The 24,460-nt window shown below is 41.9% G+C and overlaps 2 protein-coding genes across 2 annotated transcripts in view; both read left to right on the forward strand.

The window, feature by feature from the left end:
- Positions 1-12,296, forward strand: part of spock2 (SPARC (osteonectin), cwcv and kazal like domains proteoglycan 2) — a 72,112-nt gene extending 59,816 nt beyond the window's left edge. Inside the window, exons 8-10 of the mRNA XM_080449330.1 lie at positions 4,518-4,580; positions 8,694-8,825; positions 10,629-12,296. Of these exons, the coding sequence (XP_080305456.1) occupies positions 4,518-4,580; positions 8,694-8,825; positions 10,629-10,777 (344 nt within the window). The 3' untranslated portion in view covers positions 10,778-12,296. The remainder of the gene's footprint in view (positions 1-4,517; positions 4,581-8,693; positions 8,826-10,628) is intronic.
- A 9,259-nt stretch (positions 12,297-21,555) lies between these two features.
- On the forward strand, positions 21,556-24,368 carry LOC308099783 (DNA damage-inducible transcript 4 protein-like). Its single transcript, XM_080448571.1, has 2 exons — positions 21,556-21,778; positions 22,780-24,368. The coding sequence occupies exons 1-2, from the start codon at positions 21,598-21,600 to the stop codon at positions 23,292-23,294; spliced, it is 696 nt and encodes a 231-aa protein (XP_080304697.1). The 5' UTR covers positions 21,556-21,597; the 3' UTR covers positions 23,295-24,368.
- The last annotated feature ends 92 nt before the right edge of the window (positions 24,369-24,460 follow it).

Below are 24,460 nucleotides of genomic sequence, written 5' to 3' on the forward strand. Positions count from 1 at the left end.
CAGCAAGAGCAGCGACACCAAAACTTAGAGTCAAAAAAGAACAACATCACAAAAAAAAACCAACAACATTGAACGGCAGCATACAGCCTACTACACACTGTAACCTACACTGTATGCAGAAACAAAATACACAAGTCCCAGTGTCATTAACCCGCACTGCATGGGCAAAACACACAAACACAGTGAACGACATCGGCACAACACACTGATATCAATACACACACATAATCATAGTAACTCTCAGAGTTGGAGTTTCAAATTAAATAAATGAACACTGAGGATTTGACTGTGGGTGTGTACGGTAGGCACTTAGCTTCCCTCAGGTGAAGACAAGCGCTGTCATGTGGCGGTCCGTCACACTTTTGTCTTCCTCCTCCCGTCTTCCCTCTGGTTCCCTTGTGGAGGTAAAAGTGGGCACTAAACACATCAGTGCTACTTGTTGACAGGCTTGCTTCTCCCTCAGCCCTCAGAGATGGGCTCTGTCACGCAGCCAGTGGACCAGAAACGATGTCTATAGTTTCCAGGCCCGCTCAGCATCACTGTTCTCTGCTTCGATACACAATATTGTAATGACCGGTGGAGCTCAAGCGAGCGAGCTCACCGGCAACCTCTCTCATAGGAACACGCTTTTATTTCGTGCAACGTCAAACCAACTTCAATCTTAACCCATTAAGACCTGAAGCCGATTCTAGAAATGTTTTCTAAATCCCAACAGTATTCTGAAAAAAATACGTATGTTTCTATATCAGTGGTGCTCAAACTTTTTCATGTCAAGGACCCTCAAAATGATGTATTTGACCGCAGACCCCCATCTCAAAATATTTGGTTCCAGGGACCCCCATAAGCAAAGATTTGAGTTAAAAATGTTCACTTTAAAAGAATATATATATTCAAAGATTTGCACACATGTTCACGATTTTTCATAAATAGCCGATCTACAAGCTCGTAGCGCGGCACTCGGTGCCGCGCTATGAGCTTGTATATCTGCTATTTTTGAAAGTGTAAAATAATGCTTTTTAGCTCAAATCAAAAAGTGACAGAGATGCGTTCCAGGTCTTAATTGGTTAAACACAGAGTGGAGAGGGTGTGCTGCCTGTAATTACTTATTTCTCGAAATTAATACAAAGAAAAATGAACATAAACCCACATGTCTCCAAGGTATACAACAAAATAACAAGTGGCTCAAGAATGGCGAAACGTACAGGATAGGACACCACTAAATGAAAGGTTTTGAGGGTTTTTCTTTTCTTTTCCTACAGGAAAAACAAATGAACTCATTGTAGACACTTTACCAAATGAAGAAAGCAAAGAACCAAACCCTATAGGGCCATAGAAGCCCTACCTGAAAATCGAATTCTAACTAAAGTCTAACTGAAAAAAAAGGAAGAGTACCGGCCATCCCCAGGCCAAACTAAAACAACAAACTAAAATGAAGTTACTGAAAGAAAAGACTAGCCTAGCCTAGCAAATAACAGTGGGACTGGAGGCTGTTGCTGGGTCTGTGTCTGTCTACAGTACGCTATACATTGGCCAGGCTGGCTTTTAAAGGAGTAGTCACAGCAATTAGGATTTGGGGAATCTGCTGCAGGTGTGCCAGCCTGATGGAAAAAGGAGAGACAATAGACCATATTCACACGGCGGCCATGTTGCTATTAAGTCAATGAAGTGCCACCCCGGTTTCCACGGCAACGGGGTGGCACTTTCAATGTTAAATTCCAATATGGCCGCCGTGTGAATATGGTTAGGGCTTTCACCAACTAGTCGACTAGTATAACCACTAGTCCACCTTGTTGGTACTAGTCGAATAGTTTTTTTTTTTTTTTTTTTAATGCCATTACTATTATTATTATCCTCCTGCCTTTGTTTTTATTAAAAGGGGGTCAAAAGTATGCCCAATAATAGCCTATTATTGGGCAATAACCCCCTTTTGAGGATCCTTGGAGACGCTGCTGTGCTGCTGTGCCAGAAGCGCTTTCCTTAAAACGCAGAAAAATAAAGGCAGGAGGATAATAATAGTAATGGCATTAAAACATTTTCGACTAGTCGACTACCACTGGGTCAAATTAGTCAACCAGTAAAAATCTCTAGTCGTGAAAGCCCTAACAATGGGCCTCATTCACTTAGCTTGAGTCCGCACATATTTTGTACTTCTTTATGCAAAATTATAATAGTGCCAAACCTCAAATCAAATATTTATGTATCCAACATTTGTCAACACATTATAAAAGACAAGATCAAATATTTTTAATTATCAATTACTTGGATATACAGTATATTATTGACATTAAACAAATTCAAACTGATTTTTATGTATTTATCAGTTGTATTTAGAACTGAATTAATAGGTCCCTCAGCGTGTTTGCCAGTGTCGGTCACAGATTTGCGTCATGATGAAGATAGACTATCATGCCTTAATGTCGCAGGAGGCAACAGACGCGCCTCCAATGGCGCGGTATTAATTTATAATATATTGATCACACGAACGTCACACAATAGCCTAATAAGTCTTACCATCTGATGAGTATACAGTATTGATGAAATCTAGCTGTGCCCAGACCAGATCCATTCCCCATTCCGACGTAGGACAGTGATATGCTAATCCAAAAGACAAATTTCCCCTCAGCAATCAATAAAGCGCTGGTCCATAATAAAATCAGATAGCAGCATTCCCTGGATTCCAGCATCATCTTTTTACCTCTGTAAAGGTGAGCAATGTTCAGTAGAAAAGGCTTAAATAATATCCTTTCCACGTTTTATTTAGCCTATTATTTGGTCGTAGGGTTAAACTTTCTAAACTTCTTATTCTCATTACACATGCATTACTTTATTAACGTTCAGCTGATCCATCGTGCAATCGACAGACTCGCTTCCAGACAGAACAGATGTACAAGTTGTCAAGGTGATGCGAAGCGGACGAGATCTGTTCTTTATAACGAGACAAAGTTGAACTTCTTCAGCATGGTGAAGTTGGTTCACGTTGGGTGAAGTCAGTTTTATGGTATTAAATGTAAACTTTAGTGTAGATGAGGTTGCTGCAGGCAGCTCTTCTCTCTCTCTCAGTCACACACAACATGCTCGTTCTCCCTATAGCGGAGCCATCTCGGCAAGATAGCAGACATACTTTCCACGAGAAAGCGATACACAAGCAGCAGTCGAATAGTTGAAAAGTTTCCGCCAGGGCCAGGGCATTTCGAATTTGATTTTGATCCGTATTGGAGGAGACATGTGGTTGTCTACACCCTCCCCAAGACACAACAGTACAGGGTTGCCAGTGACAGGGACTAATACACATGGGTGGGAATTGGCATAATGACTACATTGGGAGAATATTAGAAAGAAATTATTAACCCATTCAGACCGGGAAAGTGTGTCATTTTAAAATTTCTTTGGCTATTCAAAAATAGCAGATATACAAGCTCATAGTGCGGCACTCGGTGCCGCGCTATGAGCTTGTAGATCTGCTATTTTGAATAGCCAAAAGGAATCTAAAAATTACACACAGATGCGTTCCCGGTCTTAATGGGTTAAGGAACACAAACCAACTACATAAATCATAAACACCCCCCCCCCCCCCCCACACACACACACACACACACACACACACATATATTCCCCATAGAAAATAATAACGCAATAACAGAATAACAGACCTGCTAAAGTTGTGTGTGTGCCCAGAGGCATGCTGGGAAATCTCTCTCTCTCATACCATGCTACGATATGAAGGAGCTGTGTGTTTGAATTGCTTTTCCAATTTCACGAGTTCAGAAGGAAGACTCGGGTGTTTAGGCGCTGATCGGGTTATAATGGTGTGATTGCACTGTGTCTGCTTGTGTATTTGCTGTGTGTGTGTGTGTGTGTGTGTGTGTGTGTGTGTGTGTGTGTGTGCGTGTGTGCGTGTGCGTGTGTGCGTGTGCGTGCGCGCGTGTGTGTCCCCATAAAATGTCCCCATAATTATAGCAGAATTCGAGAAATAGTCATTTTGAAGATCATTTTCCTGGTATTCACACAAGGTAAATGGTTGTTTTTATGGTTAAAAAACTAGATTTGTGGTGCTGGGCTTACAATTAGGAAAAGATTCAGGCTGGGGTTATGTCTGATTCATACTAGTTGCGCGCTGGTGTCGTGCACTGATAATAGCAGAATCAGAATCAGTTTTTTATTGTCACATCACAGGTTTACAAGGTAAAAAAGTGGGTGAAATTCATTTTAGTGCAGCTTAAAAAAACAACACCACAGCAGCCATAAACGATGAACATGAACCATGAACATGAACCATGAACACCACGGCGCTAAACGATCCCTAATAGCAGATCTCCAAGCTCACAACGTGTCGCTATTTTCAGTGTTAAAATGGAAAAGAGATGCGTGCGTGCGTGCGTGCGTGCGTGCGTGCGTGCGTGCGTGCGTGCGTGCGTGCGTGCGTGCGTGCGTGCGTGCGAGTGTGTGCGCCTGTGTGTGCGTGCTCTGTAATTTGCTGTGATTATCGGGTTGTAAGGACCGTTTATTTTCTCCCCCAGAGCCCCCCTGCCTGGCGGAGCTCGAGCGGATCCAGGTGCAAGAAGGAGGCAAGAGGAAATTCGGTACGTATCACACTGTATGGACCATGTCAACGCACTTTCATAACGACGACACAATGGGACTCTCCTTCAGCCACAAGTGGCGCTATTGAGCACGGAGAGTGCAGAATGACTTGCACTCTGCGGCGAGTGCAAAACATATTTTTTTTGTCATCATTCACATAATTGTACCGTTATATTCAGTGGTTGAAAAAGTACTCAAATGTTTTACTCAAGTCAAAGTATCAACAGAACACTGCAATGTAGAAACACTTTGTTATAAGTAAAAGTCTGGAATAAAACCTTTACTTGAGTAAAAGTACAAAAGTATTGGTATCAAAATGTACTTAAAGTACTAAAAGTAGAAAGTACTCATTATGCAGAATGTCCCATCTCACCAGTTTTCAAATGTATAAATATCCTTTGAAAATAGCAGATCTACAAGCTCACAGTGCGTCGCATCGCGACGCATTGTGAGCTTGTGGATCGGCTATTTTCAAATGGCCAAAATGTATATAGGGCTGAAGTGTGGGTAATAAAAATGTACAAAGTAACTAGTAACTAAAGTTTTCAAATAATTGTAGTGGAGTAAAAGTACAATATTTTTCTTGAGATGTAGTGGAGTAAAAGTAAAAGTACTGAAATTTTGAAATACTCCAGTAAGTAAAAGTACCTCAAAATTGTAATTAAGTACAGTACTTGAGTAAATGTACTTAGTTACTTTACACCACTGGTTATAATTGGTTCAAAGATGCCATGTTTAATGACATTGACAGAGATAGAGTCTAAATCCCATGGCCTGTAGGGTCAGGCGATGGGATGGTCACAATGACCGTTGTTAGCTAGTTGTCAGGTTGTCAGAGAGACAGCCGACTAATCAGCGTCAGAGATGCAGTGGACTAGAAATGGACATATACGCAAGTAAAGTACCTCTAAATTGTGCTCAAGTACAGTACTCGAGTAAATGTACTTTGCACCACTGCTGGAGTCATTCCATCAAGCAGACGACAAAACAGGAGGCTGGGATTACTTTCTGATCGGTCCTCTGGAATACAATGTGATGACAGACGGCAAGGGATAGCAACCATCAGTGGGTGTACGTGTGTTTGAGCATGTGTGTGTTCACGTGTGTGTGCGTATTTGTTTGAGCATGTGTGTGTTCGTGTGTGCGTGTGCGTTTGGTGTTTGAGCATGTGTGTGTTCACGTGTGCATATGGGTATTGAAGGTTTTGGCAGGCTGTCCGGGCTCTGAATCAGGACTTTTCAAGGACGTGGCGTGGTGAGTGGGCACGGTGCAGAGATCAGGGGAAGTGTGTGCCAGCCTGGGGTTGAGAAGTTAGATGTTCCCTTGAAGGCTCGTCTCCCAGAGAGACTGCACGGAGAGACACAACACCGCCGGGCCCAGTTTCATTTGTGTTCCAGTCAAAGTAATTTATACTTTGCAGAATGACGGTGTCATTCGCAGAAAATAACAACATTTTCAGGCTAATAATGTGTCGCATGACGCTTGGAAATCTGTTGTTTTCAGCAAGCAATAGCATTCTTCGATGGAGTGTAGTTTAAGCTTTACATGCCACCTCCTGTTTTTACCAGGTTGCCAAACCTGGTCTATATCTACACTCGCTAGTGGTCACTTTTTCCCCATTGGCTGGTCCCAGACGCGTTGCTAGGTCTCTACTAGGTTGGGGGCTTAGCCCCCCAGGCAACATGTATAATTCAAAAATATATATAATTATATAATTCAAAAATATATAATTAACTCTTTCAGTGCCAAGAGTATTTTCATAAAGTACTCCCCCAGTGCCAGAATTTTTCATTCAAATAAATGATCTGATTGGGTTTTTAAACCCATAATACAGTTCTACCAGTAGAGAGCAACAAATCGACACATTGATGACCTCGCTGGCTCACTCGCCCCCTCCCAAACAGGCTCACGTCATATCCGGTCATAACCGGATGTTGACATTTTTGACAATCGTTGATCGGGCTAAATTACGATGTGATACACGACTACGATGACTGATCGTCACCCAGACCAAAGAGAGTAGACGTGGACCTCTCCGTTTGTTTTTTATACCGTGTGAAAAACCGTGACTTTCCCTATTCTGGCCAAAAATGATCGCGGGAAAAAAATGGAATCTGCGTCATGAAACCGGAACCCAATGAGTCTGAAGGAGTCAGGAAGCGAAAGTGATCATGAAAAATAAACAGTATAGCGCGACCACAGTCAAAAGTAAAAACTCGGGATTTCTCGTGCTGGCACGGAGGGTACTCGGGAAAAACTCGGGATATCTCGGGGCGTGGCACTGAGAGAGATAAAATAAAAAATGATTTATTTATTTATTTATTTTTAATTATTGGTGGCTTTGGATAAAACATTGGTGGCTATAGCCACCGAAGCCCCCACGTAACGATGCCCCTGGCTGGTCCTTTTGCGTGACTTTTTCCTCATTGGCTGGTCATTTAGCCAATGAGGGCTCAATGTCCTCTCAGAATATGGAATCTAAAGACGACCCGCAATACTGTGTTCGGCCACTGTATGTATCTGCAACCTGGTATAATATGACTGTGTCATATTTCTCTTGTTATTTTACAGTAACATCGCCGACGCCCGTTGGGAACGCATGCCCCTCCGGCTAGGCAATACCCGCTGTACCTGTTGTCAGAGTACACTACATTATCATAGTGTCTGTGGGGATAAAAGGGACACAGACAGACAGACAGGCAGACAGACAGACAGACAGACAGACAGACAGACAGACAGACAGACAGACAGACAGATAGACAGAGAGAGAGAGCTCCATAAATGGGCATAAAATTGACTACATACAGAGACAGACAGACACAGACAGATGGAGAGATTTGGGGAATTTCGGTCCGACCAAGTCCATCAGTCAAGACGGTCCTTGAGATATGCTCGAGACTGACACACACACTGATCCTGTGCATTTTTAGATGTATATAAGCATAACTTATTCATTGTTTTTTGTGACAACCTATTCATTGTTTTTTATGACAAATCCATCTTGTCTGCTAAGAAAAATCCACAACATTTCACCCCTGCTACACCAGTGAGAAATGTTCCTCCTCAGTACATCTCTTAGTGTGTGGTGCCGTCAGCCACCTTGGCTGTATATCGAGCTCGGTGTTGAATCGCGGGCGGCAACGATTCATATACATGTAAAGGTTAATAAGCAGAGGCGGCTCAAAGCCCACGCGTCCTTCTTTTGTCCCAGGAAGATTAGCCCAGCCCCCTGGTGCAAAACGCTGACTAAACACTTATTCATCACCGTCCTTCTGCTGCCCAATGAATTGATTTATATTCAATGAATATGGAATGGAACGGAATGAAAGACGACGACGCTGTATATGCATTCATTTACACTTAGCCTTGGTCCCACATGTGGTGACACGATGTGTGTGTGTGTGTGTGTGTGTGTGTGTGTGTGTGTGTGTGTGTGTGTGTGTGCGCGCGCGTGCGGGCGGGGGGGGGGGGGGGGGTGTTCAGATACTGTAGAGAGAGCACAGTTGAAGTGATGTGGCATAAAATATGCCCTTAACCACTCAAACCCTCGAGTCCCTATTATGGGGCGAACAAATCTACAAGCTCCCATCGTGGCGCGTTGCAACGTGTTGTGAGCTTGTACAGTAGATCTGCTATTTTTGGCCAAGATATTTTGGTATAGATAGAGGGGAAAAAAGGAGGGGGCCTGAAGCCTTGGTGGACTCCAGTCATCTAAGTGTATTGTGTCTGTTGGGTGGAAACGTCATATTTTTGCTAATTCTAAAAAGTTGCAAATGTAGTAGATCTGCAAGCTCGAAATGCGGCGCGAAGCACTGCGTTTCGAGCTTGCAGATCTGCTACTTTTGTGTGACGTTGTAGTATGATCAAGTAGGGCATTCATTTATGAAAAAACGCAAAGAGTTACAATATGGAGATATAGGTTTAAAGTGATTCAAACCTGACATCTTTCAGCACCAAAGTATCAAGCAAAAAGTACGTATTTGTCAGTTGAAAATGCGTCTTGTTTGTCGAGCGACACGTTTGCGTGACACTTTGTCACGGCGGCGTAGATGAGGCTCGGCCGTCGGTGCTGGAGTGTGATGATGATGTTGCTGCTGTTGTGTGGTTGCCAGGTCTGTTCATCCCCAGCTGTGACGAGGACGGCTACTACAGGAAGCAGCAGTGTGACAGAGGGGAGTGCTGGTGTGTGGATCAGCGCGGGGCAGAGGTAGCGGCCTCCAGGATTCGCGGCAAGCCTGATTGTGGTAAGTTAAGTCCCCCCCCCCCCCGTGTCCAAACAGTCAGTACAGTCAAGTACTCAGATTTTGGACTTAACCCATTGAGACCTGCAGCCGACCTACAAATGCCTTCGAAAATCAGTCATTCTCAAACTTTTTTGTGCCAATTGCACCCCCAAATTGATATGTATTTGGCCATGGACCCCCATCTGAAAATATTTTGTGCCAGGGAATCGGGGATCCCCGGAAAAAGAGAATATTTGTGTTAAAAAACATTTTCACGATTTTTCAAAAATGTTCAAAAATAGCAGATGTACAAGCTTGCACAAGCAAGCGCACAGCGCTTCACTTTGTGTCACGCTGTAGGTACCTTGAAATTGTACTTGAGTACAGTACTGGAATAAATGTACTTTACAACCCCTGTCAATACAGCATGTTGAAGTTAAACGTACAAGACAATGAGCAAGAATCTTCTTTTCTTTTCTTTTCATGAACAATGCACCCTTCTGCTGGGTCGCAGTGAATGCACGTCATTTCATCACAACCCGTCTCCACCACCCATATTATATTCTTGCACATTTTGCACAAGGCTTCCCTTTATATTAAAAGGAGCTCAGAAGCCTGCTGGAACATAAGTCACTGCAGGGACCAGTGCTACATTCATGTGTCTGCGGTCATTTGCATTCCAAAAGGACCGCTTGTCGCTTTGAGAAAAAGTCTGTCAAGATAAATGAGGGCCGGTTTGGACTGAACCTGTGCGCCTGATAAGAATGGCTCCCCTGGCAAGGTTTAGAAATAGCTATTAAATTCCAGACAAAGTCAAACACATGCCCTTTTCTTTCTCGTTGCCGTCAATGTTTTTAAATTGATTCCGGCGTTTATCATTGGATTAGGACGGGCTCCATCGAAGTGGAGGAGGCAGACATGGAAATGAACAGAATTTTATGCAACGTATGAGGCTGTCACAGCGGGGTTGTTCAACCCCCCTCCCTTCTGTTCTGTCCAGTGGTGGAAAGTAATTGAGTACGTTTACTCAAGTACTGTGCTTAAGTCCAATTTTGTTTTACTTAACTTGAGTATTTTTCATTACTTAGTGCTTCTACTCCACTACATCTCAGAGGCAAATATTGTACTTTTAACTCCACTATAATTATTTGAAAACTTTAGTCACTAGTTAGTTGTAGATTTAGATTATTATTGCGAAACCTATAACCAATCAAGCCGTATGCAATACTTTGTCTTTTTGGAAATAGCCGCTCTACAAGCTCACAATGCATCGCAATAAAACGTGGTGTGAGCTTGTTGATCGGCTATTTCCGAAATAAGTTTGACAGATTTGATAAAGAAATAGTAAATTGGGCCATTCATAATGAGTTTTGAATTTTTTTCTTTGGCACTGTTCTTTTGGCACTGTAAGTATATTTACCTGGCAATACTTTTGCAAATTTACTCAAGTAACATTTTTTAATGCAGGTATTCAGAATACTTCATGCTGCACTGCGAGCTTGTACATCTGCTGTTTTTTTTTTTTTAACACAAATGTTCTCTTCTGGGGGTCCCTGGCACGAAACCTTTCCAGATGGGGGGGGGGGTCCACGGCCAATTATACATCGTTTTGTGGGTCCTTGGCACAAAACAGTTTGAGGACTACTGATTTAGAAGGCATTTGTAGAATCGGACCTCAGGTCTTAATGGGTTAAGTAAAAGAATAACCATCTCAGTGCTTCTTCCACGACTGGAAATGAAACAGAATCTAATATACTGTATGAGACAATCACAGCGGGTCATTCAATCCCCCTCCCCTCCCCTCCTCTCCTCTCCTCCCTGCAGATGATGAAGTGGCGTATTCGGGTGATTTTGGCAGCGGGGTGGGCTGGGAGGACGAGGAGCAGGAGAAGGAGGCGGAGGAGAACGCAGAGGAGGCCGAGGAGGAGGAGGGGGAGGTGGGAGAAGTGGACGACGGAGGATATATTTGGTAAAAAAAAAAGAAATTATAATGAATAAAAAGGGTTTGTGGCCGACATCACCACAGGGGTATCTCGATCTATCGTTCTCCCTCTCTCCCACACACACACACACACACACGCACACGCGCACACCCACACACGCACACACACACACACACACACACACACACACACACACACACACACACACACACACACACACACACACACACACACACACAGGCACACAATTACATAAACACACAAACTGATCCTGTAAAGAGATGAACATGTTTAAGCTACACTAGGGTCAACACTGGATCATTGACAAAACAGGAGGGAAATAAAAAAGGATTGCACAGGCGGGGAGAGAAACGGAAAAACAAAATACTGTAAGTAAAGATTAGTAGTCAACGCTATAGGGTGTGCTTCTAACTAACGGGGATGGGAAAGGGGGGAAATATTATCGATATGTTAGACAAAACGATGGGTTCTGAGCAGTCAGGAACTTTGTCCTTCATACTTGTGAAATCTTTGTTCTATTCTGTTGTTATACTGTATGTCCTTTGAACTACGTTTGAGCAGTTTTTAGCTGTTTCGACACCAGAGACTCTTAAGCAGCCGCAGGTGCTTGTCATGGGATACAGGTCGAGTTGGCCCCTTAAACATTGTGGGCACTTCAATGTTAAATTAGCTATCTTTCCCAAAATGTGAAAGATTTAAGAATAAATTAAGTGTATGCTTTGGAAAATGGTGGGAAATAATGTAAAGCATACGTGATTTGAACATCATTATCAGACCTGAATTTACCCGTTTATGCCCAAAATGACTGGCTAGCCACAGGTTTTGTAGCAATTGTAGAAATGTTCTACAAATCTATATGTATTTGGCCCCCCATTTATCAAGTAAATGTAAATATAAAAATAAATAAAAAATGGTGCCCTTGAGATCTTGGGCCCACTGTACCGGTTACCCTTGTCATGTGCTCGCGTAACGAATACAGATACACACCACCGGGTGCATTTCAATAGTCCAAACTGGCTACATTGACCCCTTTCCCGTTGCCAACGCCATAACTATGTGAACCACTCAAGCCCTATATTCTCTGTTGTACGACAAATACAGACAATAGCCGATCTGCAAACTCACAACGTATCGCAATGCGACGCGGTGTGAGCTTGTAGATCTGCATTTGTTTTGAGCTATTTCTGAAGATTTTACTTTTTTTTTGGTTTTTTGTTTTTTACCTGACATGCCCCAAAAACAGGGACGCCAGGTTGAAAGTTGTCAGTGCAACCAGAATAGTTTTTATCCACAAAGGGAGGCGATTAGACTATTGAGATGCAACCTTGACTTAACCTTTTCCATCTCATATGCTTTGTGACAGTTAGTGCCGTCTCACTGGAGGCTTATACGAACCATTTCTCACTCCTCACTCACTCTTGAACTCTTGTATATATACTGTGTGTACCAGAAGGCAGACTGTCAGCCATTACTCCCCTGTATTTCCTTGAAAGGCCAGCAGAAACATATACTGCTTGACTGAACAAGTGTCCATTGTATCATAATGTGTATCAATTACTGTGTTTAATAATAAAATAAACTGGACTACGTGGCCCAGCAAGGCCACCATACATCTCTGTCTGTCTTCTGTTTGGTCCTTCCTGCAGTACGTTCACCTGGCTCGCACTTACATTCACCTGGCTTTCCAGGGTGTTTCGCCTCTGATGGGCGTGGTTTTGAGGGTTAAGTTTAGGCATAGATGTGTAGGATTATTTGGGGGGCGGTTATTTGGGGCGGTCCCTGGGCGAAACACCCTGGAAAGAGGGAGTCCCATGTTCACCTCTTAGACGTTTCCCACAGCAGTCGTTGACACTTTAATACAGCGTTTCCCAACCTGTGGGCCGTGAGGATATTGCAAGTGGGCCCCCAAATAATTGGCAACCACACTCAGATTTTAAGGATGATATAACATTAATATTTAAAAAACACCTCTGTCACCTCGGCATGACTTGGCAACAATGCTTCTGGCGCAGATGTGTAACCGTATCCATAGAGGTGTACAGCTGTAAAAAAGGTCTATCGTGGTGCATCACTGTTTCAGACTTAGGAAAGCTGTTTTGTTCTTACAGGGTACGTATTAAAGTCAGAAAACACCCTTCACTTTTCTGGTGGGAACAGGACGATTCAGTTCTCCAAAGCCAAGATAATTTGTGATTAATGTGATTAATGTCTAAGAAGGTCTGCATAATATTGTTGTTGGTATATAAGTGACCTATGATCTTTAGAGCCCCCCAAAATAATATGGTTTGATTTATGCCGTCTGCATCGATTAGTTTGATGCACAACAGGTGTGTCCTCACACCCAGCTCTAATTAGTTTGCCTCAGGCCAGGTGTGATTGCTCATACCTCAGCCATCCTACATGGTGCATCAATTTTCCAAACTTGATGAAAGCAGTTTAGTTTTTACAGGGTTTATAAAAGTCAGAGAAAAAAACGTACTTTGTGGTGGGAACAGGCCCGATTCAGTTATCCAAAGCCAAGAGAATTTGTGATACGATTAAAGTCTACCTTTAAAGCCCAATAAAGTGCTAATAAATTAACATGTTAACTAGTTACTACTTGACCTGGCTGCTTGCGTTCTCATTTCTTATTAACAGTTAATTAATTAAAAGTTAAATGCAGTGCCTGCTTGACCCCTAAAGCGATGCAAGGAGCAGGTGGGAGGCCCACGACAATACATTATGGTGATTCTGTGATGCATCTACTTCCAACACATTACGTTGGTACACACAGCTGTTTTTGCTCCCGTGCTGCTGGAAAAGACACCGACCTGGCAACCTCCCACTCCAACTAGCTGTTATTTCTATATCATTGTACAGTTGTTGACTCTTTCACATGAGAGAGAGAGAGAGAGAGAGAGAGAGAGAGAGAGAGAGAGAGAGAGAGAGAGAGAGAGAGAGAGAGAGAGAGAGAGAGAGAGAGAGAGAGAGAGAGAGAGAGAGAGAGAGAGGCCCAAAGGTGTTACATGGAGTGGGCCAACGGTACATGTAGTTTTATTATATCCAGTCCTGTATCATAATGAGTCTACTCTACATGCAAGGTAAGCTAGTTGGAAATGACAAAATATGCCTGGAAATGTCAGTGCCAGACAGTGCAAACAGCAGGAGAGAGTGAGTGAGTACTAGTAGTGTCTTCTTCTCTCCCATGAAGAACGACGGTCGTCTACAAACTCATCTCTCGCTGTGTGAAGGACCAGTGCCTCTGTAACCTGGAGAGACCACCAGAAACACTGAACTTCACAGGTTTGCAGGTGTGAAGTAGTGGGTTTTTACCAGGGACAGAGAATGCCAGAGCTGTTTGTACTGCCTATGTTCACGTTTTTGGATCAGTAAATCTGCAAGCTATAAGTAAACTCCACTGCAAGCATCATATGCAGGTGTGTACACGACACATTCTTTTAGAAACATCAGCATAATATGGCGAAGGGGTCCATGTTATTTTAGAAACATATAACCATAGTTATAGGCCGGGAATGCTTCGAGTGCCAGCCAGGTCATTTCAGCTCCATACACTTCTAATGGCTCTTTGGGGAGACATTGTCTGGCATTAATGAATATTTGACAGTAGAACAGAAACTCATTTCAACCAAAAAACATTCACCCATTCTTCTTAATAGTCTGTACTCTGTAGTGCCAATGCCATTGAATGGCAAGAGGTAGGGAGAGCCAGTATGCTAACACATCCCCACTCAGCCATGTCAGTAGAATTGGTGGCCACTTTGCTGTTCATCTGTGCGTGCATTGACTGCCAACTCTCCCACAGACTAAAACTCTCCTCATCCCTTCCATCTCCCTGAAGACATGATGGTAAGTCACATTACTCGTGGAATTATACATCACTGCTGTCATATGGGTCAGGCAAATGTTTTAACCCTTTTGAACTGTTTTCTCCATACTTTTCATTATGATTATGTAAATCAGTGGTTCTCAAAGGTGGGGGTCCCGGGACCTTGGGAGGGGGGGGGGGGGGGTTCCAGGGGGTCCCCAGCAAGATGAAGAACCGTTTAACCACTTTAGCCCTATTTTGGCTATATTCAAAAATAGCCGATCTACAAGCTCACAAGCTTGCATGTTGTGATCTTGTAGATGAAACGACCGCTACAGATTTGTTGGGGGTTTTTGCCACAGTACATTTGCACATATATGTGGTATTTTTCCACTGCATTTATCCATCCTAACTAGCAGTGAATGCCATTTTTAAGGCACCCGGACATCAGTTAGGGGTTAAAGGGATAGTTCACCCCCAAAACTATTAGTCACCCCATGGAGACTTGAATTCATGGAACTGTTTTAGTTTTTGTCACATTCCTAAGCCAATCATTTGATGACCGGCAGCGGTTCCGGTAGGAGACACAAAGAGTCTCCTTTGTGTCTCCTACCGGAACCGCTGCCTACCGGTCCGCTGGTCATCAAATTATTGGCTTAGGAATGCGGCAAAAATTTAAAAAATATCCATGAATTCAAGTCTCCATGGGGTGACCAATCGATAGAAACATTTTTTATTTATTTGGGTGAATTATCCCTTGTGTCTTGCTCAGGGACACTTCGACACACTTCTCCAGGGCCCGAACTGCCAGCCTTACGAATCCCAGACAGCCTCTCTCACCCACTCAGCTTGTTGTTTCTATTTCATTATCATTTCATTAGATGTAATGCTGCCATGACATATCTGAGGGGGTCATTTGGCTTGCAGCCTCACTGCTACAGAAATTTCTTGTTCACTAATTACTTTTAGAAGAATTGGTATTGGTATCGGGACACTAGCCTTTGTATTATTGGATCTGGATAAAAAGAACATCTGTGGTAGCCTATCTCATTTCTATGGCCTGTCAACTTCCATCAAGGGTAATATAACATGAATGCAGCCTTTCATTTAGACAAAAACGTACCAGGATAAATATATTAGCAGAATCTGCTTTCAGATGTGATTTTGAGACTTTGTTTCAACATACAATGATTGTGCAATCCAGTTCCTTGGCCACAGAAGCAACAGATAAAGATAATCGACAATATTTGTACTTATTTCCTGACCAGGCAGCTACATGCATATGTATGCAACCGCATGCAACCCAATTTCTACCAAACGTTCAACATTGCTTTAATTCAGTGAGTGTGAGTTTCCACATCTGTAACCATAGCAACGAATGTTATCATGAGATATGTTTTAGACAGGCTCAAATGTGTGAGTCCACTTTAGTACGAACAAAGCTGTGATATCAGCACGATTTATCATGTTTTTGTCACTTTTCATCAAATCAACCAAACTGTGACAGAAGCTGTGAAAGGCTTCCTCTTATTTTTTTCTCCCCTAAAAGGAGACTAAAGTTTCATTCCATCTCTAAATGTGTTGGCACCCTGCAGCACCTCGGTCATTTGAGCTGCGTCTTTATCTGAAAGCCCTTTAGCACAGACAAGAGTAGAGAACAGTGTCTATCTTTTGCCTCTGTGTGTGTCTGCGTCTCTCCCGAAGTTGGAGTTGGGACAGTGTTCCATTTAGGGTTTGATTTATTGCTAGGGGAGGCAGAAAAGGATCTTCACTCCCACGGGGGACAGGAGAAACCGTGATGTTTGGAAAAATCCTGCTGAGATCTGCTGTTCTCTATCAAAGCACCAACACTTTACACAGCAACTTTGGATTTAGACGTGCATTTAGGCTTAATGTGGAGTAATTGGACTCTACGCGGTTGGCTGGGGCTCGCATTAGATCGATTCCTTAAAGGCCACTTTTTTTTGGACATAATGGGCTAAAAGTGTTCTATTACGGAAAAGAAGAAGAGCACTATACAGTATCATCCGCTATGTGACATTTATTACATCTGTTTTGTTTTATAAGCACAAACCAAACCGACTCTGGAATGACTTCTTGTCACAATTGTACAATTTAGAGAACATTCTTCCATGAGCTCAGAAGTGATGGCCCAGTAAAGAAGACGATATCAAACTTTTAAAACCTCATTTTCTAAATAAAACCACGGGTTATGTAAACTATGCATTTGGAAAGAGTGCCATTTGTCTTGTCATGTTCCAGATATGGATATCTCAGCAGTACATTATGGGCGACCTGAACTTTCTGAAAGAGATTCATCACCGGCTGCTGGGACTCGGGTCTCTGTAGTGTAATCTTATATAAAAACAATAAAGTAGAATGTCAAAGCAGTGCTTTTTTTCCGAATGAAGTCAAATGGGGTAAAGCTGCCTATTGAATGAAAACTGGACCACAATAATTCCACTGATCATTATTGCAGATCGTAACTGCTCTATTAAACAACCTGGATGTACAGTATAATAAGAAGATGTAATGTATACTATTTTTCCTTTTTTAGCCCCTTGCACTGACAGTAAATTTTAACTTTGATACACACCATCACCTTTTACCATACCAAACCCCTCAATCTGTATACAGTACTAATGGATGGATAACACTCACTTGATTGTTCTGTGTGCATATTCATATTCAGATCTTAGGCTTGACGTGCCTAAACCTTATCTGTTTGCACTGATTCACTCTACGTACAATATGCATTTGATATACTTAGTCGTGACACTGTGGTCACTTTGTGCTGATTCAATCTAATCTAGTTTGCATACTGATGTACTTTATCAGATACTGTATGCTCAAAGATACAAGATGCAGCTGTTTACCATCACTCACCATAGCCGTACTTGGAGGAAGTCTCTTAGGACCACACTGAGTCAACTAAATTCACAACATTCAGGAAAATAGACAATAGAATATCTGACCACTGATACATTTAAGACCACTTTTACTGCCCTATTACCACCCTTAAGAATAAATAAATTATTAAGATATTAAACGGTTGTGACTTCATCAGCTCCGATGACCCTCATTCAGACAAGAAAGAGCAGAACGCTTTCATTTAAAGGAGGTTCCACTGTTTGCTGCTAGCTGAAATGTGCAAGCAAGGAAGAACCTAAAAAAATAAATGTTCTTTGTCCACTGTGCAACTGTCCACTGTACTTCCTTTATAGGAAGTAAATAAAGTGTTACCAGTTTGATCAATTCATTTGGAAATTATGCACTGTGAACAGCTAGGAAGTTTGAGAGAGAACACTGTTTTTAGTTATGAGTTGTCTGTTGAAATTTCTTTAAAGTGAATCCTGGATTGACCTGTAGCCCTGTTCATTTGGTGTATGTAATACCTACAGAGTAGCAGGAGAGACAGAGAACAAGGCAGGAATAGTATACTAACCAGTGGTCCTCTCCGCAAACATTTTCATGTCAAGGACCCCCAAATTGTTATGTATTTGGGGGTATCTGGATATATTTTGTGTTAGGGACCCCATAAGAGAAGATTTGGGTTAACATTTTCTCCAATAATTCATACATGTAAGAGTTTATTTCAGTTTCATTTTGAACATTTTCTGAGGGGTAAAATGTGGATTACTTCATGTAGGCTACTCTCCTTAAACGTGGTTCATAATTGGTTTCCCCTCATTATCTCCATACCATTGTGAGACAAATCTCTCTGTGTTTTACTACCAAGCACCTCTGATTAATGTAAGTTCCTGGGGGGAGAAAATCCATACTTAAGCAACCATTTGGTGATAAATGTATTATTCATGTCTTACATAGCCCGAGGCAGGCTAGCCTAACAGCTCTCCTAGGCCCCTTTGAATTGTAGAACACAAGAGCTGTCACATTGTATTTCGTCTTTTGTATGACAGGTTACAATTAATGCTTTGCCTAGGGCTGGGCAATTAGCCGAAAATATAACAAAACCAATATTTAGAACCAATAACCGACTTGATCTGGCTCATGTAGGTTAATCGAATTACAGAGAAGCATTTTTTTTTTTTACCTTTTATATCAACAAATTGACATGAAAACATAATAACGGATTTCTTAATTTAATCGATTTGTCCAACCACTTTACACTGTATTACAATGGTGTACAAAAATAGCAAAAATCACTGCAATTTTGGTAATCCTCCAATGATCATAATCGAGGCAAAAGCTTGAAATAATAATGATACTGATTTGAATATCTCCCAAATTTTTTCATTAGCTAGCTTTACCCCAGGCAAAATATCCAAGCCAATGTGAGAGATCTCCATTCCATCTCCAGAATGAAGAGGCATGCATTAATGAAGTGAACAGAGAAGACAGCTGTGATCATTGATAGCGCCTCTTACGAAATGTAACATGTACTGAATCCATCCAAGGCTTATTTTGTAATTAACTGCCCAAGGGAGAGCCAGAGCCCGTGGATAAATAATACATGTATGTATTAATATACAGTATGTATACAAGCACTTGTGTGTGTGTGTACACACACACACACACACACACACACACACACACACACACACACACACACACGCGCGCGCGCTTAAAATCTCTTAACATTATTTATGACTGCTTCCACCCCAGTAACATTCGTTTATTACCATTTGCACAAGAATGTAGGTGATTCACTGACGCCATCTTCTGGTGATTAATTGTACTACACCCTTGAAGGATTGGCTGGATAGATGGTGTTGATTTGACTATTTCTTTGGTTTCCCATTTCTGCATTTTGACTACATTTCTTGCTACTTTGGTTAGAGTAAAACAAACAAACAAATCATCTATGTAGAGATGAGGACTGAAAAACAACAACAATAGTTTTACACTTTTCTTGTAGGCTTACTTTGTATTATTATTATAGGCCTAATCATATTCTTTGATAAAACATACTGTAGATACTTAGACTATAAACTGAAAACTGGATACACAAAGCAGAGCGGTTTCGAGGGTAGTGTGCATGCATGTGCTTTTGTGCAATAATGACATGAATTGTAAACAGCCTACCTCTACAAATTGTTGGGGGAGCATTGGAATTTTCCACTGTAGGCTATAGTCATCAATTGGGAAACCTTTTGTTTGAGGCTTTGAGCAGAACGTGCTCAAGCGTATGTGTCGACTAGGCCTGGGTTTTAGTGTCATGGTGAGTTATGGCCGGTTATGGCCTGGGGTGCTAGTTAACTGGGGGTAGCCTACAGTGGTGTAAAGCAACCAAGTAGGCTACTGTACTTATAAAGTACAATGTTGAGGTATGTTTTACTTTACTGGAGTATTTCCAGTTTTCAGTACTTATACTTCTACTCAACTAACAGCTCAGAGGCAAATATTATACGTTTACTCCATTACTATTTTAAATATTGAGTTACTAGTTAAGTTGTAGATTTTGATTATTATTACAAAACATTCATTACCCACTTCAGCCCAGTATGCATTTCGGCCATTTGAAAATAGCCGACCTAAAGCCCAGGAAAAATGACAAAAGACCAGGAATCAAAATGACACAAATGTCCAGGAATCTCAGCATTTTCAAGTGTTGAATAGGCTAGTAGCATAATCATTCATTATTAAAGAAATGTACAGCGTCCAGTTTTTCGTTCCTAATTAGGCTAATTAAAACTTTTCAAGAACACGTGTAATTGTGCTACGCTAGACAGTAACAGGATAGGTGGGCACCAAAACATTCTGGGCACTATGGGGACAACTGGGCACCTTGGACGAGTGGGCACTAGGGACATGTGGGCACCTGGCTGGAAGAGTGGGCACCACCAGGATAACTGGGCACCTGGTAGAGTGGGCACTTAGGGGTGGAGAAGACTGGGCACCAGGATAACTGGGCACTAGGATCATGTGGGCACCTGGAAGAGTGGGCACTTAGGGGTGGAGAAGACTGGGCACTAGGAAGAGTGGGCACCGGGATGACTAGACTTGCAATGCGTTGTGGCAATTCGACGCACAGAAGTGTCGAACGTGACCCAGCTTTGATCAAGCAGCTTATGATTTGAAGCAACATGTGTGTACGTAGTCCTAAACTAATAAAATAACCTATTGCTAAATTAAACAAATCAATAGTGGCGACGTCATGGTCTTCACAAAATGTCTCGACGCGAGGATTGGGGGAAACCCCAGCTGTGTGCAAGCTGTCTGTAAACCATGCCAAACCATGTCCAAACCACCAGTAGCCTATTCAGCAGAGTTCACTTAGTCACTCTACAATTATTGTGAAATATGAAGGCAATAGGCACAGCTGATGATGATGAGCCTAGTGATTGTGATGCACTTTTATTTAACATGACTAACAGAAATACATAATGTGGTGTTTCAATAATGTACTGTATGTTTTTCCTTCAGCTATCAGCCAGCCTATAGTACTTTATGTTGATAAAGAAAAAGCTGATTATGGAGTTCTATGTTCCTGATAATTACGTTTTGACACGTAATATTACCGTCAGGGACTTTTTGAAAGTAATTTTCTAGATGTCAGTGGGTATTAATGATGACAAAGTTGTATGTTGAAATCCTTTCTTTCTTGAGAAACATTGTTTGACGCACTTTGTCAAAACTGGTGGTGGGGTAGTTTGTAGAGAGGACTAGTTTGGAGTTGGGGGGGGTAGGCCTACACTTCCAAAGTGTGTTTGGTTTGTTCCGTATTTGCTTTGGCAATGTAAAAACGTATGTTTTCTATGTTTTCTCATGCCAATAAAGCCCCTTTGAAGTGTGTGTGAGAGAGAGATTTGCGGTGGGGGTAGGGTGTTCGGCTCGGCGTCGCCGCTTACTGTCCGTGTCCAATCTCCAATGGACCCAAAATGTTACCAGGCAGTGTAGGACGCTGGGTACGTGTCGCGCACTCTCATTGGCCAGGATTTCCAGTGGGAGGAGCCTCTCGGCTTGGGTATTTAAAGCATTGTTCCATTGTTGCCAGTGCACTGTTTTTTTCCAGCTGGTCTGGTGGTCCTGTTTTACAGTAGCTGTTATATTTTGTATCAAAATGTCTTTCTCTTGCGACAATTCCATGGATGGCAGCAGTTTTCCTCCCTCCCCGGTGGAGGATCATCGTAGCGGTTCATCAGCGCGCTTATCCTGGGGAAATGTTCTCTTCCAGAAGCTGACTGACCTGAACAACAAGGGTTCCAGACACAGCCTGGACTCAGACCAATGCAGTGAAACTGGTGAGTGTGTCTCCTTTACTGAGTGTTGCACAAAGAGACTGAGCATTGTCTGTTGTTTAGGCAAGGTAAAGTTATCATCTTTTGCACAAGAGTAACATTGCCATGCAGTAGGCAATGTTCAGCCCCCTCCTTCATTCAGATTGTCAGATTAAAAATAATAAATACATATTTGCATTGTTCTGATCAACTGCAACATGTATTTTAGAATGAACAAATGACATGCAATTAAAGGTGCAGTAAGTGATATGTATTTTGTTGTAATAAGTGTTAAATTGTTGGAAACAACTAGCCATAGTGCTTTCTTGGGTTTTAATCCTTTTAGCATCCTTTTGTATAGAACTGTACTTTCTGTGCTTTTTTTGGTCAAACTGTTAATAAAGTATTCAATCAATCAATCAAATAGCTCTATATTCTGATAGTAGCTAACCATTTTCAGGTTGGGGTACCGATTTGATCCAATCAGGAGAGGGTACTAAACAAGTGAAATGACAAGTGATGACTCAAAGAAATGACTGAGCACAGTGAGCAGACAGTGGCACGCTACACAATTGTCTGTGTCCTGATTGGCTGAAACCGGCAATCCTCCTGAATGTATTTTCTGTAAGAGCTGGAGAGATGGGGAGACCCCTGTTAATGAACAAACACAATATGGCCTTGATTACAATGAGAGCTTTACTTTTTTTTTAACCAAAAATCACATACCGTTAAGTCAAATTTCAGTAGCTTGACATGGACCCATGCACCTAACAAAGGCACCCCACAGTGTCCAGTCGTTATTGTATTATATTGGTTATTTTTTTTATTGTATTTTTCTTTTCTATTTTATCTTGTTGATACGTTGATGGGAACAATACAAATCTTGAATCTACTATGTACTTAATGTACTGGTTCTCAATGTCAGGTCTGGGGACCACCAGGGGTCCTAATGGACCCTTACAATTCCTCAACTAAAAATAAATAACACTGAGGATTTGACTAATGTGTGTTCTTCTTTATTTTAGGTTCTATGGACATATCTGTGTCAGAGAGCACTTATCCTCTGGAAGAGACTCTGGCTACGGAGGTCGTGGCGGCCATAGCACAAAGCCTCAGTGATGAATCACGTCTTAATGTCATGGGCTGCTGCCCCAAACTCATCTTACCTGACCTGTTACTGCAGCACATCAGAGAGGAACTGCTGCACCTGGCCGACAGTGAGCCTTGCGGCCTCAGGGGGGCGCACATTGATCTATGCGTGGAGCAGGGGGATAACATGGACCCGTGCTGTATTGAAGAAATGGCCGTGGATGCCAGCCTGGTGCCGACCTTCCACGTAACTCTGGTGCTGAGGCCCGAAGCCGGGCTGTGGCACAAGGTTCAGAAACTCTTCAAGGGCAAAAAGTCCCCAGCGCGGCCGCAAGCCCAGGGTTCTGTCTTTTCAAGGCATAAAAACACACTCACGCTCAGTCCTGGCTTCAGGGCTATCAAAAGGAAACTGTACTGTTCAGGGGAGCTGCTTATTGAGGAGTGCTGTTGATGGCGAGCACTTGAATTAGACTTAGACTACTTTTTCCATCAACACCAAATCTCTTCGCCAAAACTAGTTAGGGTTTTTGGCTAATATTCCTCCCAGAATATGAATGCTGTGGTTCAAGTGGTTAAACACTTGAACCTGATGTGGACTATCTAGTAAAACTGGTAAAACGAATGTTAAATCACTATATCTAAACCAGCAGCACTGGAGACAAGCTCTTCAATTATGTGTCTTATTGATTTGATGTTATAGACAGAGGTGGAAAGTGACTAAGTACATCTACTCAAGTACTGTACTTGAGTATAAAAACTGAGTACTTTTGGTACTTCCATATTGATGCCAATACTTTTGTACTTTTACTTGTGCAACATTTTTGAATACAGGCCTTTTACTTTAAGAGTATTTCTGCATTGTGGTATTGCTACTTTTAATTAAGTAGAACATCCGAGTACTTCTTCCACCACTGGTCTAATTGTTTTGATGTGTTATGGATTGTGTGCATGTATTCCCGTTATGAAATGTTGGGGAGCTACTGATATAGGAGTGTTGTCGATCAAGCACTTTCAACAGTTGGTTGAACTTTGATTGATGTGGACCATCTGGTAAAAAGAATGTTTAATCACAGCCTAAACCAGCAGCACTGCAGACAAGGTCTTGAATTATGTGGCTTAGTGAGCCAATGATCAGCGGAAAAAAAGACATGTTGGTTGTAGATTTATTCATTTTCTGAAATGTTTTGTGTATTACTGACTACCGAAAACCAAAACAAATGTATGTTTCCAAGTTAGTTTTCTGTGGAAGTAACCTTTGAAGTCTTAATGGCAGCTACAAACCTTTAACTGCACATTCATGTATGAGCCTGTGATCAAAATTGAATCTTGAATATTTCACATGGAGAAATGTGGGACGGTAGAGATATACTTGTGTGTGACGTATGCATTGATTTGTTGTTGAATGCAAATTCAGAACCCTGGAAGGTTCATGTTACATATTTGCTATTCAAAACATGTGCTAACAGTGCTACTTTGTTTTTGTACTGGCATAAAACTTGAACAAATAAAAATATTTTGAGTAAGCCTACATTGCCTGCATTTGTCATTTTTAAATCTAAGTCAACAATTGTCTTTATTGAAAGAAACCTTATCAAATCAGAGTTTTATAGCTGTAAA

Source organism: Gymnoscopelus braueri (genome assembly GCF_963280865.1).
Source record: "Gymnoscopelus braueri genome assembly, chromosome: 14".
Classification (NCBI taxonomy): domain Eukaryota; kingdom Metazoa; phylum Chordata; class Actinopteri; order Myctophiformes; family Myctophidae; genus Gymnoscopelus; species Gymnoscopelus braueri.